Source organism: Zalophus californianus, chromosome 4 (genome assembly GCF_009762305.2).
Source record: "Zalophus californianus isolate mZalCal1 chromosome 4, mZalCal1.pri.v2, whole genome shotgun sequence".
Taxonomy (NCBI): domain Eukaryota; kingdom Metazoa; phylum Chordata; class Mammalia; order Carnivora; family Otariidae; genus Zalophus; species Zalophus californianus.
Window position 1 is genome coordinate 7,616,753 of NC_045598.1, and position 17,449 is coordinate 7,634,201.

Genomic DNA, 17,449 nt, shown 5'->3' on the forward strand with positions numbered 1-17,449 from the left:
ACAAAAGTCCTGCTAGCACACTTGCTGATAGTGTTATATGGCCTGGCGCCAGTGTAATTGTTTTATTCCAGCAGCTTAACTCTAGAAGGTTTCTCTGGAATGCTTTACAAAGTCTTGAGAGTATCCTAGAATAGAGCAAAGGACTTCCTTGTTTTGACAGCTGGTGTGTAATCTGACCCCTGACCTCTTTCCAAAAAGTGCAGGGGCTCACAGAGCTGACATGGGAGGCGATCCTCTTCATTAAATGTTCAGCTTTTGAAGCTCTCAGCGTGGATGTAAGTACTTCGCTAGACATGGCTCTGGCAGCCCTCCCCGGCCCCACCATCAAATCTAAGAGGTGCTGAGTCACTGCTCATGACAGGGTTCTTTTTTTTTTTTTTTTTTTTCCTTCTAAAGATTTCATCTGGGGTGCCTGGGTGGCTCAGTCGTTAAGCGTCTGCCTTCGGCTCAGGTCATGATCCCAGGGTCCTGGGATCGAGCCCCGCATGGGGCTCCCTGCTCAGTGGGAAGCCTGCTTCTCCCTCTCCCACTCCCCCTGCTTGTGTTCCCTCTCGCGCTGTGTCTCTGTCAAATAAATAAAATCTTAAAAAAAAAGATTTTATTTATTTGTCAGAGAGCACGCACGCACAAACGGGAGGAGCGGCAGAGGGAGAAGCAGGCTCCCCGCTGGGCAAGGAGCCCGACATGGGACTCGATCCCAGGACCCTGGGATCATGACCTAAGCCGAAGGCAGACGCTTCACCGACTGAGTCACCCAGGTGCCCCGACACGGTTCTTTTTTAAGGGATGGGAACCCCTCGATGCAGCTTTTCTCGCAGGTGATCTCTGACCACTTGCTCTGAGGCAGACAGGTCCTCCTAGGATGGAGAGTGAGTTCCTTCAAAGAGAAACACCTGTGAGGGCTGGGAGGCTAAGTGGCAAAAGCACATGCAGGAAAGCGGGACTGTCCAGAGGAGTGTCCGAAATCCTACTGATCATGTGCAATAGAGCTTAAGCCCCTGCTCACCATCCGGAAGCAATGAAGCTTCAGATCCAGGCCCTTCCACCTACTGGCTGTAGGCCTTTCGGCAAATTATTTACTACCTCTGCTCTCAGTTTTCTCATTTGTAAAACAGGATAACAGTACCTGTCTCCTCAAGGCTATTTTGAGGATTCGGGGAGTAAGAAGGCCAGTGCCTGGCACGTAATCAGCACCTCTGTGTGGCATTATTACCACTTCAGGCTGCACCTGTCCTGAAGCAGTGGGATTTCTGAGAGTTAGACACCAGATTTACGTCTCAGCACCCAGTGGGGAGTTCACTCTGCAAACCAGTCCTCAGAAGGTTCCTGGTGGGGCTCCTCCGTGTGCCCCACGGCGGGGCGTGTAGGTTAAGACAGACATCTTCCAGAAGGGCCAGGGGAGGCCGGTGGGGCTTCTCAAACTACACAAGCCCCCAGCCCCGGGGATGGGTCCTGAGAAAAAGGGCCGACTGGGATTGAGCAGGACAGAAGTGCGGTCCCGCGCTGCGCGTCTCTAATGAGCTCCCAGCTGCTGCCACGTTTGCCCCTGGGCCAGAGAGAAGGGCCGGAGCGTGCACCCGGACCCTGCTGGCTGGCATCGACGTCCTCCGCCCTGCCATTTCTTCATCTGCGAAGCGGGGTTAAAAACGACTTTCCCAGGTTATCGGGTCGGTAACAGATTATATATCAACTCCTTGGCCCAGTACCTGGCACACAGTGAGGGCACAATAAAAGGAAGTTGTTTTTACTGTTAAAGAATGTAACAGTCCTTTGCCTAGGTCCTTGGTGGGGAGACTATTTTTACTAGATAGGCATTCCTGCTTTTTGAAGTTTACATCCCGTGACTGACTTGAAGAACAGATCAGTAAAAACCGTTAGCTCCAGTAAGGGCAGCCCAGCTTCCTGGCTGGGGGCCTGGGCCCCGAGCTCAGCCCCGCCACGAACTCACCATTGCCCCGCTCGTTACCCTCTGTGCCCATGTGCTTTCTTGTCTGCACGGAAGGGGCGATGAGACTCCCTCACAGAGCTGTTCTGGGGGAAATTAGTGCCCGCCATACAGTGACTGCGCAGGGTCTGCCATCTCTTACCCGGCTCCTGTGGAAGTTGAGCTGGTCAACAGTCCTGAAGGTGATGGAGGTGGCCGCACAGGGGTTCTGCCCCCAGCCAAGTCTGCCCCCTTCAACCTGACTGTGCAGGGACAACCTGTTGGCTATTCCAGGAAGGGGCCTCTCTGGGCAGGAATCCTATTAATGACTTTTTGGCCACAACTTCTGCTTTATTTTGGACACAGAGAGGTTGGTTATAAAGACCGATGGATCAGGCAAGGGAGCAGACAGGATTTCTCAGCAAGGAGACTCTAGGCAGGGGACTGACAATGTTAAACAGTCACTGAGGCGGATGTGGAGCCGATCCTTTTAGGAGAGGCAGAGAGCTTCAGGATGTAAGTACTATGCTTAGCATGTATGTTAGTACATATACGTTCACTGTCTAGTAATCCTGTACGTTGTTTTAACAAACCACCCTAAACACAGGTAATAACCATTACTATTATCCTAATTCTGTGGGTTAGGAATTGGAAGGGCACAGGGGGCATAGCTCGTCTTTGTTCCACGGTATCTGGGCCTCAGCAAAAAGACTGGACAGCTCAGGGCCACTCAACGGCTGGGGTCACTCGGAGATGTCTGTCCTCTTCATTTATCTGGCGTTCAATGCTGGCTGCTGGCTGGGACCTCAGCTAGGGCTGAGAAAGGTACATGTGGCCTCACCACGTGGCCTTGGGCTGCCTCACGGCATGGCAGCCTCAGGCTGGGCTAACTTCTTACCCGGGGCTCGGTTCCAAACGTGAGTGTTCCAGCTAACAAAGCAGACGCAGCCTTGCCTTTTAAGATCTAGCCATGGATGCCACACAGCATTATCTCAGCCACATTATATCAGCTACAAGGGAGTCATGAGCACCCCAAATTCAATGGGTGGAGGATGAGACTCTACCTCTTGATGGCGGAGCGGCAAGGTTCTAGAGGAGCATGTGGATCAGGAGACACTGGCTCGATTTTTCGGGCCAGTATCTGTCACATAGGCTTCCCTGGAAAAAGACAATTTGTTAAATGGAGGAGTCAGGACCTCTGGCCCTACTTGGGAGTTTTCCTGAGGGCCTCATACCATATAAATGGCACATACGGGAATATAATAACGGTGCAGCAGGCATTGTTTTAAGTGAACTCTTTTAATACAACACCCTCTGAAGCAGGTACTGTCATTATCCCCAGTTTACAAACGAGGCACAAGGATGTGAAGGAACTTGTCCGAGGTCACACAGCCCCTGAAACACTGCCGCCAGAACCACGGCAACCTGGCGCCCGAGCCCGCACACTTAACCGCGGCACCACCTTCCCGCTCCGTGTGCACAGCTCACTCCTCCCCTCGGCCACGGCCTGCTCACCGTGCACCCACCACCTGCCGAGCGCTGTGCGGGCGACCACGTGGCAGTGGGGAGAGCAGATGGAAAGTCCTAACCTCAGGGCGCTCACAGAATCCACACGACAACCAAAGGAGATTGATTTTTTGGAATCAGCATTTTACAGGGCAGTTTTAGAGGAAATAAATGGTGACTGTTATTGAATTAATTATTCATGGAACCCTATTTAAGGCAGCTGAAAAGGATCCAGGAAGCCCTGTCTTTCTTACGGTGAGGGCTCGGGCTCGGGCTCAGAAGCCAGGCTGCTCTGGGCTCCACCACTTCCTAGCACGTTAACCGTGGGCAAAGTTCTCTCACCTCTGTGACCCGGTTCCCTCCCATATCAAACGGGGTCCCAGTACCTACGTGTGAGGGCGCGGAGAACAGGCCAGGAGCTGGCAAGCCCTGGGGAAGGGTAAGGTCGTCCGCTGCAGGGCTGGCCTTGTTGCACAACGTGACACAAGGCTGACACCTAGCGGCCGCCTGTTGTGGCTGGTTCCTTACCGGGCAAAATCACTCCATCCAAATAGACCCATTTTCTGGGACGTGATACCTCAGCTCTGGACCTTCCTCTATCAGACTCTGAAGTGCGTGCATATTCCACAGATCACTAGAATAACGTTCTTTTGCCCTGGGAAGCAATTTATACATATATATATATATGAGGGGGAGGGAGAGAGAGAATCCCAGGCGGACTCCACACATAGCACGGAGCCCAACTCGGGTCTCCATCTCATGATCTTGAGATCACGACCTGAGCCAAAATCAAGAGTCGAACGCCTAACCGACTGAGCCACCCACGTGCCCTGGGAAGCAACTGCTTTAAAATGAGATAACATGCAAGGTACAAAGCACAAAAACTGCCCAGGAGAAAACCATGACTACTTTTTGAGCACTTAGGTGCAACCTCGGCCTCACAACCACTGTCTATGTTGGTACTAGGGTCCGCACTTAATAAATGCAGGCTGGGGCTTGGAGAGGTTCTGCGGCTCGCCCTGGGTCACAAAGCTTGTGATAGGGGCTAGGCTCCGAACCCGAGGTCTGGGCCTAGGGCTGGAGCTCCCCACCTGCTCTCCGCCCACTCCACACCCCCCGGCCCCTTTCCTGCTGGAGACCGAAGAGTGGCAGCATGGGGAGCAAGGCGGCTACTGACGGGCAGAACTGGGCCTGCTAAGGCAGAGGCTGCAGATCAGGCACATCCCGTGAGAGGCCTGCCATGCGTGGCACTGGGGACCATCCCAGGAGACTGGACACTGGGATTCTCCCAGGGAGCAACGGGGAGAAGAGGCCAGAGGTACAGGTTACCTCCGATGCAATGGAAATTGATCAGAAGGCCGATTCCTCCAAAAGGAGGTTCTCTGGGTCTCAGCCATCGGCACGCTTATGGGATTTGGGGCACTTCTGTGGAAGAGGAAGATCAAGAGTGGCTTATGGGAAAGACACACATACTTGTTAAGAAAGGCAGAATACAGGAATATATAAAGTGAAAATTTGAGTGTCTTTATCTGCCTTCTCCTCAACTCACTGCTCAGAAGTTCACGGTATTTGTCATGTATCCTTCCAGCTTTCTATTCCTTTCAAATATCCCACATCTCCATATGGATGCATATGTTCTTTTTTAAAAACAAAAATAAGGTTATTCGGTTCATACTGGTCTGCAAGGTCTCTTTCCCTTAATGTCCTCATTCTACAAACTGGCAATTAAAATATGTTAGAGCTTCGTGTTTCTAAGAACCCTTTGTAGATTACTTTGAAGAACAAAATCTCCAGGTTAGGCATATAATCACCCCTGTAACTTTGTATGTCACATCTCTGCCTCCTCAGCCTCCACCACTTAGGATTCAGCAGGGATGTGGACCTGCAGGTGATGAGTCACAGGAAATCCTTGTGGGATTCTGCCCTGGCAATTTCCCCCTCCCCCGCCCATCCCTGACTTTCTCCACAGAGGTGGTAAGAGGGGAGGTTGCCTGTGTGTTCTCTCAGTTGAGCACAAATACACACCGAGCACCCTTTTCTTCCTTAGTTTCATATTTGTCAGGAAAGGCTGATGATTTCCACGTGCCCTGGGAAGGGGTTCGAAATACCCCCAGGAACTCTCAACGCTCACCTCCATATGTAATCAAAAAGGAACACAACCTTAAGCCTTAAGGGTGAGGAGGTCCAAGGAGAGTGTTTTCTCCCTGATGACTACAGCAAGACTTTAGAAAATATGTAACCAAGTCAAAATCCTTTTTAAAAACTGAGGACCCTGAGGCGCCAGGCTGGCTCCCTCGGGAGGGCATGGACTCTTGATTTCCGGGCGGGTCATGATCTCAGGCTCCCATCGGCTCTGAGTCTGCTCTCTCCCTCTCCCACTCCCCCTCCTTGTGTTCCCTCTCTCGCTGTGTCTCTCTCTGTCAAATAAATAAATAAATCTTTTTACAAAAATAAAATATATAAATAAATAACATCTTTTTAAAAATGTTAAAAAAAAAAAAGTTGGGGGCCCTGGAGCACCTGGCTGGCTCAGTTGGAAGAGCATGCATCTCTGGGTGCGTGAGTTCGAGCCCCATGTTGGACAGAGCTTACTTAAAATTTTTTTTTTTAATTGGGAGCCCTTGTACTGCTGCTGAGTGACCGAGCCCGGGCTCTGTGACCTACTCACTGACTCTGCGCTGCTGACTGGCACAGTCATCCAGCATTTGCCTGCGGTCTGACGCCCTAACACTGCTGTCGGTGGCACAGTTACGGACACTGGGTGGGTTTTGCAAGGCCAGCGGAGGTCAGAGCCACACGGAATTCACAGTGAACGGTGCCGCCCGACAACGCTGTCCCCGCACACACGCCTTCTTCCCGAGGGCTCCTGTAAAGCCACGGGGCCGGGAGGTGGCTCGGGCCACCGGGTCCCGCCCCCGGACGGCGAAGGACCGTTCCCGGAGCGGCCGCCAGAGGGCGCGTGCGGCGCGGCGGCGTGGGGCTTCGCGCTTTGTCCCCCCGCGCGGCCCGTCGCCCCGAGCGGCGGCGGGAAATCCGACCGGCTCCTCCCGGCCGCCGCCTCCTTCTGGCCTCGCGCGCCTGCCCGGGTCGGCCCTGCTGTGATGGAGGAGGAGGAGGAAGGGGGTGGCGAGGAGCAGCAGCAATTCTCCTACCGACAGGTACAGGAAAGTCGGGTCCCTGCCGGGCCGGGGGAGGACGGCGTGGAGCTTCTGGAGAGGGAAAGGCCCCGAGGCCTCCGCTGGGCGCTCTTCGGGGCGCGGTCCCCGGGGCGGGTCCCCCGGGGCGGGTCCCCCGGGACGGGTCCCCCGGGGCGTAGGGCGCGCTTCGGCCGCCTGCGCCTGCGCCAACTGGGCTGCCGCGGGGGGTGCTGGGAGGCGGTCTCCAGGGTAACGCGGGTCGGAGTGGGACGGGGGGGGCCCCCCGTCTGGCTGGGACAGCCGCGGTCTCCCTTCTCAGGGCTGTAGTGAGAATAGGGTGTGCTCCCGGGAAGGCGATCCAGGCACAGCACTTAGCGCGGGGCCCGGCCTGCGAGCCCGAGAGCCGGCGGCTCCTTCCCGCCTGGGTCCCAGCCCCGGCTCCCCCGCCCCAGCGGCGCGCGGCTCTGCTCCCGCCCCGCCTTCCCGCACGCGGAATCCGGGTGGTCAGAACTCCGCCCGGGGCGGTTGCGGGCCCCGCCGGGAGCAAGCACACGGGGCAGAGTCGTGAGAACGAAGAACCGCAACGCCCTGAAGAGGTAAAAAGCAAGAACCAGGGCGGCCACCTCAGAGAGAGTGGCCTGAAGAGCCGGCAGTGAGCTCAGCTGCCCGGGTTCCGTCTCAGAGCTGTTCACCCACCGCCTGCCTCTCTTTTGGGAAGCGCAAGGTTTCAGGAAAGGTTGCAAGAATAGTGCGCTCAGCAGCCATATGCTCCTCACCTGGATTCACCAGTTAACACTTCGCTGTATTTGCTCCTTCGCTCTCTTTTTTTTCTGAATCATTTGAGATTTAATTGCAGGTACCTTGACACCTTCCCTTTAAGTTTTAGTACTTTCGTATGCCTCTCCCAACAACAAGGGTATTTTCGTACATAATAACCTCAAGTATCACCACTCAGAAAGTTTAATATTGGTAAAATCCTGTTCTCTGACGATCAGTCCATATGCACATTTCCCCAGTTGTCCCAAAGCTGTTTCTTCTTCTGGTCTTTTTTCTTTCATCCAGGATCCAGTCAAGGGGCATAACTTGCATTTAGTAAGATCCTGTCTCTGATCTTCCCTGGAACAGTTCTCCACCCTCTGTTTTTCCTGACATTGATGGTTTTGAAGAGTCCGCTGATGGCAAAGGTGTGGTGGGAGATAAACCCTGAGAGCCGAGGCTGTCCTTTTCATTTTTGTATTCTCAGCCCCTAGTGCAGGGCCTGGCTCCCAGTGGACCGTCCATACTTAACTGAAGAAATGAGTAAGGCTGCAAAGATGGGCTGAGAAATTGGTGAGCAGGTTGAGGATCCCGCCACCCATTCATCCAGCTGTTCTTGGTGCTGGGTGGACAGTTGTCGTGAACAAAACTGACAGGGTCCTGCCCTCGAGGAATTTGGATCTGGGGATTGAGGCTCGAAGTGCAGTGTTGTCTGCAACATTAAAGAAGGCACGGGCACTTGGCCCTGTCCAGGAGGCGTGCAGACGAGGAGGGATAAAAAACTTCTGGGATGTTCAGAAGGCTCCCTGTCCTGTTCCGCTACTGACACCCCCACGTGTACCTAAAAAAGATGACCCTGGGGGCTCTTTATCCCTCCCAGGGTGATGGTCCCTTTGTCTCCTACCATAGGCCTCAACTTACCTAGTCGTTTGACATCTGAAACTAAGAAAGGTCGTTGCCCTTGCTTATTGGCCTCTACCCTGGGGTCCTGGACCTGTTTCTGCCGTTCCTCCTCATTCTGTTTCAGCTGTGAACACTTGCTGTTTGGGGTTCAGCTGTCCCCCTGTCCAGTTCAGGTCTATCTCCAGCATAGAGAAGGAGCACACCCAGGGGTGCAGTAAGTTTGTTGACAGGAGACTGAGATTTTTGGCTTGGCTTGGCTTTGTGTTGCTTCTTTGCTCCTCTGCATGGGAAAGCTATGCTCTTCAGTATCTAAAAGGGTTGCTAAGGAACAGTGAGGGTCCTGGTGAGGTGGGCTAGCAAGCCAGCAAATCAAAGGAGGGTCAGTCGTGTCCTCACAGGCCTTTCCCAGCGTGGTCCTGAGCGTTTGTCCTTTGTCACATGTAGGCCTGGGGCTGGCAGAGACTTGCTGCAGAGGGATGGGATCCTTTTGCATTTCACTGGAGTAACCTGTCTGGTTTGTCATTGTTCCCTGAGCACCTAGCATATGCCTTTACTCAGTAGGAACAGGTGCACATTTGTGGAATACCTGAGTAAAGTCATGCAGATACCTTGCAAGTGCAAGTCTGACTTTTCTCCCCGCTGACCTGCCATTGTAATTCCTTATCTTTACTTGACCTAAATCATAACCGTTAACAAGGAAGTAATGTTTCTCCAAGTCACACTCCAGAGGGCCTCATTAATTTATTAGTACACTTGAAAAGTCTTCAGCCATTATGGAAAGTGCTGAAGGAATTAGGCTGAGCAGATCCCTCTCCTTGGTCTTCATTTTCGAAGGTGTGGAAAGCTCTTCTTTGCAGCCTCACCCATGAAGTATTTTGACTCTTTGCTGCAGAGGCTGAAAGCGGCTGTCCACTACACTGTGGGCTGTCTCTGTGAGGAAGTTGCATCGGACAGAGGGATGCCGTTCAGCAAACAAACCATCGCAGCAGTCTCGGAGCTGACCTTCCGGCAGTGCGGTACGAAGCCAGGGCCTTCCTCTCTGTGGGTAGAAATCCCCCAAGTCGCTTTTGTCTGGGAGAAATGTGTGGCCGGGTGCTGTGGCTCGTCCCACCAACAGACGGAGAACATTACCACCAGGTGCTAGTCACGAAACATTTCTTGGCTGTAAGATTCAGATGTTTTATGGAAACATCTATTTCTAGTACCTAACACTGGGCATGAACCTGTTTGTTTTACTCTGTTTTAAACTGCCTGGAACATTAGGCATTACATTTTTATCTCATTGCTTTATAACATTTTTATATCGCCCATGCCATGGCTTATATGACAGCTGAGCTTGGACATTGGTATCTGCTTGACGTCCGAGGAAATTAATGTCCTCTCAAGCCCTAACGTGGGGCAAAATTTAACATTTAGAGTTAGTTTCATGGAAGAAGAGGTGTGGCCACAATTACCACAATTACGACAAGGAGGTCCTAATGAATAAATCACACGGCCTAGGCTAAAGGCTCACAAAACAACCAGCCAGCAAAAAGGACAGGAGCTGAAGGCTCCTGCTCCTGTCCAGGGATCAGGCGGCCCGAAGCGCATCCAGCCAGCACGGAAAGGGCTTGTTGTGTTCATCACCGTACGGGGGGAGCTGAGGTTGCACTTTCCCTCCTACTGAAATAAGATTGACACGAGGGCAGCTAAAGCACGTCTTTTTCTCTTTCAGAAACTTTTGCCAAAGACCTTGAAATGTTTGCAAGGTGGGTAAAGAGCTTGCGTACCTGCCGCTGTGTGTGTGCACGTCCTATTCACACTCTCCATCTGGTGGTGTATTTCAGGAGAGCTTTAGTCTTTTTTTTGGGTGTGTGTGGATTTATTGGAGGCTTCTCTCTCATCATGGTTCTGCCAGAATATAACATCTGCTTTAATCACGTCCATTCAGGCTTGATTTGGCTTTTTTTTTTTTTTTTTTAATGTCTTCTGAGTACTTTTTGTTCAGTTCCTGGTTAAAAAGGTATGAAGAACAGCTCGAGGGCTGTGACCCTGCAGGGCGGTGTGGGGCGCGCCCGCACTGGGTGCCCGGCGGTGACCGCTGGTGGGTGTCGGGGCAGTGACAGCACCCAGCGCCCGCCGGCACTCAGCCTCAGGTCCACAGCGTCTGTCACCCGAGAAACACACTCCTTGAAAAGTGGGTGACTTGCTTTCAGCGGGGAAGCTTGAGCTTTTACAGGGGATTTATGCTCATCTCTTCAATTAGTACCTCAGGTAATTGAAAACAATCGCACAACGAATTGCTTTTATGAAGCAATTTGGATGACTGAGGCCGGAAGGGGCTAAAGCTTTCCACTTTGCTCACACTGCTGATTCGGTGCCAGTCTCTCCCATACCCCGAGCTTTTCACCTTGTTCCTGTTAGCTCTCTGTTGCTCGGGTGAGTACTTTGAATGAATTAAAGCAGTAGGTTCTCAAAGGGCAGACTCTAAATCTTTCCTATCCCTGTGTATATGAATCCCTAAAAACTGCTTAGCATCGCCAGCTTGGCCAGAAGGGATGAGATAATATTATGGGATACTAACAGCTCCTGTGGTGTGTTCGTTGTTCATTCAGGTGGGGGCTCCTTACGTGGCGCCCACTATCTCTCCCCGAAGCCCCGCGTCTCTTCCGAAATACATTTATCACCCCTCTTGCCACGTCTTTCCTTTTTTCGGAAAATACAACTTCTTTTTATTACAAAGGGTGGCACAAAATGTAAATATGTAAGCACATGATTATTTGATTTGAACATAAAGTTTATCGACATCGAGCCAGGTTTCTCCATCTCAGCACCGTTGGTGTTTTGGACCGGCTCATTCTGGGCTGTGGTGGGAACTTGTCCGGCGCGTCGTAGGGTGTTTCTGGGCCTCTCTGGCCTCTGCCTGGTTAGGTGCCAGCAGTAAGCCCCCAGTCGTGACTTTTCCTGCCATTTTTGTGTTAGCTGTGGGAAAAGACAACAAATGTTTTTAGATGCTTCTGTAAAAATACTGGGAATAAGAATGAAATTGGAAATGTTTAGCATTGTAATACATTGCGCTTTCAGGTACTCTGTGTTTCATGATTACGTTAAGAGGTTGATTTTCTTTTTTTTTTTTTTAAGATTTTTATTTATTTGACAAAGAGAGACACACAGAGAGGGAACACAAGCAGGGGGAGTGGGAGAGGGAGAAGCAGGCTTCCTGCTGAGTAGGGAGCCCGATGTGGGGCTCGATCCCAGGACCCTGGGATCATGACCTGAGCTGAAGGCAGACGCTTAACGACTGAGTCACCCAGGCGCCCCGAGGTTGATTTTCTTTTGCTGGGTACTTGTTGGGTGGGGGGAGAGCCGTGTGTCACTTAGAGTGTAAGTGCCCCAGGGAAGGGCATCATCTCAGTCAGGGGGTCTGTGTAAAGGCTGTCTCGCTGCTGTTGTCTAAGTGAGAGAGGCAGAGGCTTACTGATGAAGCAATGTCTCCCCTTTCTCGTGTCCAGGGGTGTCTTCCAGTGCTCTTCACGCCCCCCCCCCACCCCGCCCCGAACCCTGAGCCAACGCAAGTACGGATTTTCTTCGAAGACTCGTCCTTTGTCTAATTTCACACTGATCTTCAAAATAGTTCAGTTTGCTGTCATATATATATAAAATCCTGTTTTAAAGTTTATCTCGGGGTGGGGGTGAGGGGGCTCCCCACATCGGGCTCCCTTCTCAGCAGAGGGAGTCTGCTTCTTCCTCTCCCTCTGCCTCTCCTCCCTGCTCGTGCTCGCTCTCTCTCTCTCTCAAATAAATAAGTAAAATCTTAAAAAATAAAGCTTATCACAGGATAAAATTGATATTCCCAGAAGGTCAGCTTTGTTTATCCTGTGGCTTTGTGTTTTCCCCGAGGCCACTGTCTTCTAGAACTGTGAGTCCTACAAGGAGTCTGAAGGACCGTTTCAGGCCAGCTGTATATTAAACGGTCTTTGTCAGCTGGCTGGGAACCTAACCGATATTTGTAACATTGTTTCTATGAGAAAAATGGCTTTAAATTTGAAATAATTCACCTGTAAACTTTGGAAAATCATCTCCCAATTTAAGTTGCGAATTTCCTTTACTTTGAAATCTCTAGTCACCTGATACCGTTAACATGTTAAAGATGCCACATTTTGAAGAAGATAGATATTAGACAGTGAATAGATTTAGGAACATTTTGGGAATCCTCTTTAAAACCTGTGTTGCTAAAAGTGTTACATGAAAAACTGCTTTGTAATTTTCCCTTGGGTAATTTTCTGGAGTCAGAGGTTGGGCGACTGCCTTCGGCTCGGGTCATGATCCCAGGGTCCTGGGATCGAGCCTCACGTCGGGCTCCCTGCTCGGCAGGAGGCCTGCTTCTCTCCAAATCCCCCTGCTTGTGTTCCCTCTCTCGCTGTCTCTATGTCAAATAAATAAATAAATAAATAAATAAATAAATAAATAAATAATCTAATGCAAAAAAAAAAAAAGGTTTGATTTAGGAGAGTTTCTGACGTGCGGCGGCGGGCGTCGGGTATGCCCGCCCCTCCATTTAGGGAAGGAGCATTAAGACGTGGTGCAGAGGTAGCACATACCAAGCTGCGTGGTGGCGAGGCTTGGCTTTGCTGTTTCCTGAACGCTTCCTTGTGAACAGATCCACTGACCTTACTCTGTAAACAGCTCACTAGGCTGCCTCCTTCTGCTTGTTCTCTTGTGGCACTTTGTGAAGAATGTGAAAACCGGCCGAGCAGCCCGATCGTGTGGCTGAGGGCCACTCTGTGTGCATGGCGCCTAACCGCCTCCCCCGGTACACCTGTGGCCCGGCTGCCGACCTTGTGGCTGCACCGATGTCCCCTTCTGACCCTCCCCTTTCTCTCCCGGTCCTTGCAGATGGCCGATTAGAAGTCGCCTCCTGATATGGATACTGTCGGCGCAGGCAGATGCTGTCAGTCGTGAGGAGATGACACGTGCCATCTGCATATTTAGTGGGAGGTGAAGGTTTAATTCGGCCAAATTATGGAGTGTAATTTCTGTGCGATTTTCTTGTTAACGGAACAGATATTTGGGGAGGACTGTGTGTTGGCCACTCTACTCGTTGTTAAGGATACAAAGATGCCTACTTCTGTGCATAAGGCTTCTACTTATTTTTGGAGGAAGTGAGAAATGGCAAGAAATGGTGTAATTAGAGCAATAAATTATTGACTGTAGCTTATTATCTGAAATTACCTTTTAAAGCAAAGATAAGAGATTGGAATGAGATTTTGAGTCCAAGTTGTGAGCAAGACACAGACTCCAGTTTAAAAGATGTTCTTTGTTCTAGCTTGTAGCTCGGCTGTGTTGAGGGAGTGCATTACCTCCTTGTTGGGAAGTGGGGTGTATGGGGACATCTGCCTGAGCTGCTTCCTGTAATTTAGCCCTCGGGAACTCGGGATCTTTGTTCTTCTACTTCACATCTGTTTAAGCAGAGGCGATCTTTGTGTTGTTTGATATTGTGCCATTTTCTCTTTTCACTAAAGGTGTGTGCAGACGTGCTGTGTGGTGTTCGCTGTGACCATTGTGCCCAAGCAAGTCCCTGCTCAGGCACCCATGGCCTCGGGCGGAGGTGGACAGATGGGCTGCTGCTTTCCTTGGTCTCTTTATTTAATTAGTATCTTGGCGAAGTCACTTCACTCATTTTTATGTCATTGTTGCTTAATGAATTTAATCTAAAAAGATGGGCTTCTTAGAGAGCCTTGCTAGTTTGGAGTCTGACCATGAACTTTTGGGTTTCATCAAAACTGGAAGTGATACTAAACATTTTGGTGAATTGTTCCTGCCCTTTCTACAGACACGCGAAAAGAAGCACAATTAACACCGAAGATGTGAAGCTCTTAGCCAGGAGGAGTAATTCACTGGTGAGAGATGAATTTCTTTCCTCACTCCCCTTTCCCAGCAGAATACATTATTCCCAATTAATCACTCGCAGCCATGAAGCGATTCCCCAGGGCACCTTGCATTAAAAACGAGAGACGGTTGAACCATTCAGACCTGCCCGCAATTTATAGTCTCTCTTTCATCATGATGGATCTCGCTAAGCCAATTTGAAATTTTCTAATCAGCACTCTCTGGATTTCATAATTTGCCTTTTCCGTAACATCTCAAAACTTTGGCCCTGTGTTCCATTTACAGCGTGGTGTCAGAGACAGGCCACAGGCTAGAGCGTGTGGGGAGAGTTGTGTTACGGTGCCCACGGCTCTGCTCTGATGGGCCAGGTATGGAGGCAGTGTCTGCACAGGCAGGGTGGGCAGGAAAGCGAGCATGTTCTCTGTCTTTCCAAAGAAATCTAGACTTCAGCTTGACCAGCCCTCATTTTACAGGTGATGCTGTGATCATCCCTGGCTAGTGGCCGTGACCAGGGGCAGACCCAGGGCGTCTGAGGTTTTCTGACCTTGTCTCATCCTAGCAGTGAGAACACTTTTCGTGCCCCGTCATGTGAGCTCCACCAGGGTGGACCTTTGTCTCTTCTCTGTTCCATCTGCTGTGCCTAGAATAGGACCTGGCATACAGCAGGTGCTCAAGAAGTAGTTGCTAAATGAGTTTATATAGCAGTTGACAGTTTACAGTGGGCTTTTATAGTTATTATTTTACATATGTTATTTAAAACCTCACGGCCACCCTCTGAGGGTTTTTCATAACCCCATTTATTAGCCCGATTTTACAGGGGAGGCCGCTGGAGTTCAGAAACCTCGCAGAGCTGAACACGGAGCTCTTGGGTGGATTGCCGAACCCAAACCATCGAGCCTGGAATCTGGTGCCGCTTCCACTGGGCGGCACCGCCCCCCCCACCCCCCCACCCCCCCCCCGCTCCGCTCTTCTGATACCCTCTCTCCAAAGTTAAAGTCAAGGCTAAGGATGTGATTCCTAAGGAAAACAGCTAAGGTGGCTGGCGGTGCTGTGCATCCGCGGAAAGACACTTCCCCTCTCTCCATCCGTTCTGTGCAGGTCATGGCTGGCAGCTGGCCGGCTTTGGTGAGCCCTTTCTTCCTTTGGCAAAGGAATGGGCAGTGCCAGTCATCTTAGAATGTTAGCTGGGAAGTTATCTGTTTATTGCACATTTGTTTACTTCCAAATACCGTTTTTACTTGGGGCTCTCAATTTCTTTTCATGACAGAGTTGTGGCTAAATTTACGCGTTCGATAAAATCCTCCCCGACAGCAGGGACCTGCATCATTTACCCTGTATCCCTGGGACCTGGTGCATAGTAGCTGCTCCGTGATGTCAGTTGGATACATTTAGGGGGCTGTTGATTGTACTGGTGCTTGGTAGAGTATATTTAGGCCTGGCGTGCCTTCTGCACACTCCACATTTTAACTCTTTTGACTACTCAAGGAGCTCCTGCCTGTTGGGTAGGAGTGTGGGCAGCATTCGGTTGATTTCTGGAGTTGATTGCTTCTTCCAGGAAAAAGTGGAAGTTCTGTTTCGCTCTGAGGAATGTAACCCAGGCTTTTCCACTCAAATTCTTAGGGCGGGAGTGGTTAGGAGGGGTAGATTCCCCTCCGCTCCGCCAGGTTTATAGAGTGGCTTCACAACCAGATAAAACTTGTAATGCTTTAATTTTTTTTTTTTTTTTGGTAGCTAAAATACATCACAGAGAAAACCGAAGAGCTCGCTCAGTTTAACACAGAACAAAAAGCAAAGAAGAAGCAGAAGCTAGAGGAAGACAACACAAGAGCAGTGGTGCCGGCAGAGGCTGCCGCCGCCAGAAAGGACGGTTCTTGACTCCATCGCCACCGGCCGGCTCTGTCCCTTCAGCAGGGGCGCGGCGGGGGGCAGGGGCTGCCACAAAGGGATCTTCGAAGGGATCAGTAGAGATTAAAATAAAAAGGCTAAGAGGCTTGCTGGGCTGTGTTCTGCAGTCATCGGCTGCAAAAGCCATAGCGTTGGAGCCGGGGACGCTCAAGCAAACACTCCGTGTCTCCCCTGTGCTAACACAGGAGTCCGAGGGGCCAAGACTGGAAGTGGGGTCTCTTGCCATTAATAAGGTTGTGTCAGCAATGAGATGTGACTGACTTTTTCAAGCAAACATCTCAGTTACCTCTTTCTTCTTCTCCATGATTCTTCCGGCTGACAGTCCCTGAGAGACGAGTAAAGCTGTTTGTTTAGTTCTGTTGATCCACCGGTGTGGTTTTTAAGCCTGTGTCGCGTGTGACCACAAGGTAAATGTGATGCTCACAGGTGCACGTTTGGAAAGTGTCCGTTTTACTTTTTAAAGGTGATTTTCTCCAGAAACACAGTTTATATAACTCTTCCCTGGCTATTTTGTAATTTAACTCTGGTTCTACGGGATGGAGGTTTTGCTTGAGAGGAAACCCGCTCTCTTCCCAAAACGCTTCCCTGTGTGGTGCTCTGGTTCGGTCTGTGAGGGCCGGAGCTTCCAGTCCTGCTGTCTTCTCTGCGGGGTGTCAGGGGTGCCCAGGGCATGCCTTTCCCTGCTGGGGCAGGAGGGATAAGGAACGGGACTGCATTTGGGAGCCCTCTCTTTGTGCCAGGCTGCCCCGGGGCTCCACACGGGACCTCAGTGCATCCTCACGGCCTTGTGGGGCGGATGTGATTCTCCCCGTTGTACTGGCGTGCAGACCGAGGCTTGACGAGGTTAGCGCGCTGCCCGGGTCTGCTGACCAGTCAAGACAGTATTCACCCTGGGGTGAATCATACTGTGCGATTCCATCTTTGGGGACAGATGGCAGAAAGGGCTTCTGGAGGGCCCTGTTTTTGTGGGCTGGCTTCCTCAGTGTCCTGGAAGCTCCTCTAAACGTGAACCTATTAACCACTTACCAGATGATGAACCAAATAAAGAAGGAATGTGTCCTGGTCACATAGATGGGGGCAACTTATATTTACAGTATTTGTCGTCGTCTTGTGGCACCGGTTCCTCGAAGCGCTGGAAATAAAGGGCTCGTGGTGATGTGTTATTACTGAAATTAACCGGAGTCGGGGAACTTTGAAAGCATCCCTTTCTGCACACACCAGCAGCTGGAATGTGCACTGGCTCGCACACAGCTGATACTTTAAAACCTGGATGTCCCAGAAAGGCTACATCGGGACATGCTTCTTCCTTTACTGAATTGTGGAATTTCTGAAGAGCCCCTAGGGGTCATATAGTCCAGGTTCCCCATCACCTAGGAACTCCGGGAGAATTCTCCAGGGACAGAGAGCCCGTCCGGTCATGGGACACTCACTGTTAGGTTTCTTCTGTACT

At 51.0% G+C, this 17,449-nt stretch overlaps 1 protein-coding gene across 1 annotated transcript; it reads left to right on the forward strand.

Moving 5' to 3' along the window:
* The first annotated feature begins 2,677 nt into the window (after window positions 1–2,677).
* LOC113927048 lies at window positions 2,678–17,044 on the forward strand. The gene is made up of 7 exons (XM_035726958.1): window positions 2,678–2,841; window positions 3,267–3,604; window positions 6,179–6,588; window positions 9,119–9,242; window positions 9,941–9,974; window positions 14,039–14,105; window positions 15,826–17,044. Exons 1-7 carry the CDS (start codon window positions 2,678–2,680, stop codon window positions 15,967–15,969), a joined length of 1,281 nt encoding a protein of 426 aa, XP_035582851.1. The 3' UTR covers window positions 15,970–17,044.
* Window positions 17,045–17,449: the final 405 nt, after the last annotated feature.

What these genes read in the sequence shown, in the direction of transcription:
- LOC113927048 (XM_035726958.1), top strand. Translation starts at nt 2,678, where the DNA reads ATGTCTGTCCTCTTCATTTATCTGGCGTTCAATGCTGGCTGCTGGCTG. An exon ending in AGCAATTCTCCTACCGACAG is followed by an intron (nt 6,589 to 9,118) that starts GTACAGGAAAGT and finishes TCTTTGCTGCAG; the next exon opens with AGGCTGAAAGCGGCTGTCCA. An exon ending in GCTGACCTTCCGGCAGTGCG is followed by an intron (nt 9,243 to 9,940) that starts GTACGAAGCCAG and finishes TTTCTCTTTCAG; the next exon opens with AAACTTTTGCCAAAGACCTT.